Consider the following 2428-nt stretch of genomic DNA (forward strand, 5'->3'; position numbering starts at 1 on the left):
TGTTAAACATTCAGCCTTTGAACTATACAGTACACATATAACAAAAGAAGTGTTTAGCATTTTGATTCTGCCATAAACACTCTTCCAAGTCAACTCTTGTTTGACCTAAGAAAATGAATCCCCAAGCACTCATGCCAAACGGCTGGGAGTAGTTCTTTCACTGTTCCACCACACCCAATCCATCCCACACAGGCAGGCTTTCCATACACTGGTTCTAGAAAACACTGGCACAGAGGAATTTTTAATTAATTATCTGGCCTGGCTTTGTCACTGATGACTACTCACTCCAAGTGATACACTTGAAATTTACTGTGTCAAGTGTTCACTTTGGCTCAAACCACGTGAGCCTCTTCCTTAAATGTCAAAAAATTAAGTCGGAAACCCAAAAGTGCAGCTCAGTTTTGCTGAGGTGCAGAGTTAGGTACTGAAGTAGCACAAAATTTATGAGGGTCTTAAAAAAAAAAAATCATTAAGGAACCTCAGATTTGTGATGAGAGTAAGAGGAAATGAGGGCAGGAAAACACTGGTGGTGCTGAAACTGTCTCTGCAGCAGTGCAAAACGGCTGGTTGAGAGAGTAAAGAGATGATCCCAGCAGCAGAAACTGGGAGAAAACTACTGTTTGTAAACTTAAGAGCTACAGATGAAGAAAAAGCATCAAGTTAGAAGCATTAAAACCCACTGGAATATTCCTGTTTTTGCAGGAAGTACAGAGATTTTGGGGTTTCAGTATGCATATTAAAAAAGCAATAAAAAACTGACATAAAAATAGCTTTACCAGGGGAGAAAAACTCAAACCCAAACAAACCAACAGCTTTTCTATTTAAATTATTTGCTTCTTGGTACTTAAGACATCCTGGTCTGCTGCCCTCTTTGCTGTTTGATCCTTAAGTGGAGCTACAATTCTGTTTGTTTCCAAGTTGCCATGAAAATTAATGCAAAGACCAACTTAGAAACGCAACTCTCTGTTGATTCCAGGAGGAACACAAGACAAACTGTAGGTCCACATACAGTAACTACCAAATATGGCCAAAATCCCCTAAACATCATCAAATGGGGCTAAATCTATTCCTTCCCCACACCAAGAGTCCACTTCAAAATACAGGAGATTCTGCATTTCTCTTAAGGGCAAACACCAATTGCTCAGTTATTTATCAGTGCTGGCCTAGCATGAACTTTAAAGGCAGCCAGGGTTAGTCACATGCTAAAGGAAGAGTGTCCAACAGCTAATTTTAATCCAAAAAAGTTTATCTGGAAGAGGCACCACAGAGAAGACGGAGAGTGTCTAAAATGCACGCACCAAGCTTCCACATCTTGACAGCTGTGGCATCACTTACAGTAACAGCTCCCTTGAGAACAACCAGCAGTAACTGTTACCTAGCACCAACTTACAGCTTCCTGAGGAAAATGTCTCGGCTCTACTAAATGGCAACCAAGTTACAATGACAGCGCCAAACTGAAGAACCATCAACCACTTCCACAGCATGAGATGCCACAGTGCAACCCCACCGGTTTAAAATAAATGAATGCAAAAAATGAACCACAGAAAGGGACAGGGAGGAGGAAGCTTTTTTTGGAGCGTCAAAGTTTTGGTGAAAATTTGCTTCTGGTAGTTACACCACAACTAACTTGTGCAGAGTGTCAGTCAGCCAAATTCAACCTTGAGTACACAGGAGAAAGGTCAAGCACTGTCAAAAGCAATGCCGCATATAGCCTGAAGATTCTATTGATTATCCATAATTATTCACTACTTCTAAAATTTGAACCCTTAAGATTTATTTCACCCATGATTCTAAGCCAGAGAGTGCAATCAGGCCAGAACAAACAACGAAACTGAAGCTTGACATTTGATTCCAGTCTCAATGTCACTCTGCCTTTCACTTGACAAGGGCATTGCACGCGTTAAAATCAGGAAGTGCCTGTTCAAGTGATCTTTTCTGTGGAAATGCAATGCATGTACACGGGGCTCGGTTAGGTGTTAAAAGAAAGAAAGTGAAACGCACTGGGAGCTGTTTCTCTGAGTTTTGGAGCCACCGGGCCTTATAGGCACCCACAGGTGAAACGCCCAGGCTGGGCCCGGACAGCCGGCACACACAACCCCCCACGCCAAAGGCGGACAGAGCTGCAACAAAGAACACGAGAGCTTCCTTGGGAAGCTATAAAAGCGAACTCATGGTGACACTGACAGGCAGAACCAGCTCCTTTGTCTGCGACCGGAGGTTGAGCCGCTCGCCATGTGCAGCTCCGGGAGAGAGAGGAGGTCACACAGCGAGGCCGAAGCCACCTCAGCCCCTGGCCCGGGCACTTACCCAGCACATCCGCGGTGCGGTGCCGCGCCACGAAACAGGCGTCATCCCCGTAGCACATCCCTTTCTTGAGGATGCCCTTGCGGAAATCTTTGCCGAAGCCACAGCTGGCCGTCACCAGGCT

At 44.6% G+C, this 2428-nt stretch overlaps 1 protein-coding gene across 1 annotated transcript in view; it reads right to left on the reverse strand.

Moving 5' to 3' along the window:
* The window catches only part of PPTC7 (PTC7 protein phosphatase homolog), an 18828-nt gene extending 16406 nt beyond the window's left edge, over positions 1-2422 (reverse strand). Inside the window, exon 1 of the mRNA XM_017734823.1 lies at positions 2308-2422. Within this exon, the coding sequence (XP_017590312.1) occupies positions 2308-2365 (58 nt within the window). The 5' untranslated portion in view covers positions 2366-2422. The remainder of the gene's footprint in view (positions 1-2307) is intronic.
* Positions 2423-2428: the final 6 nt, after the last annotated feature.

This window comes from Corvus brachyrhynchos, unplaced genomic scaffold, assembly GCF_000691975.1.
Source record: "Corvus brachyrhynchos isolate BGI_N302 unplaced genomic scaffold, ASM69197v1 scaffold114, whole genome shotgun sequence".
NCBI lineage: Eukaryota > Metazoa > Chordata > Aves > Passeriformes > Corvidae > Corvus > Corvus brachyrhynchos.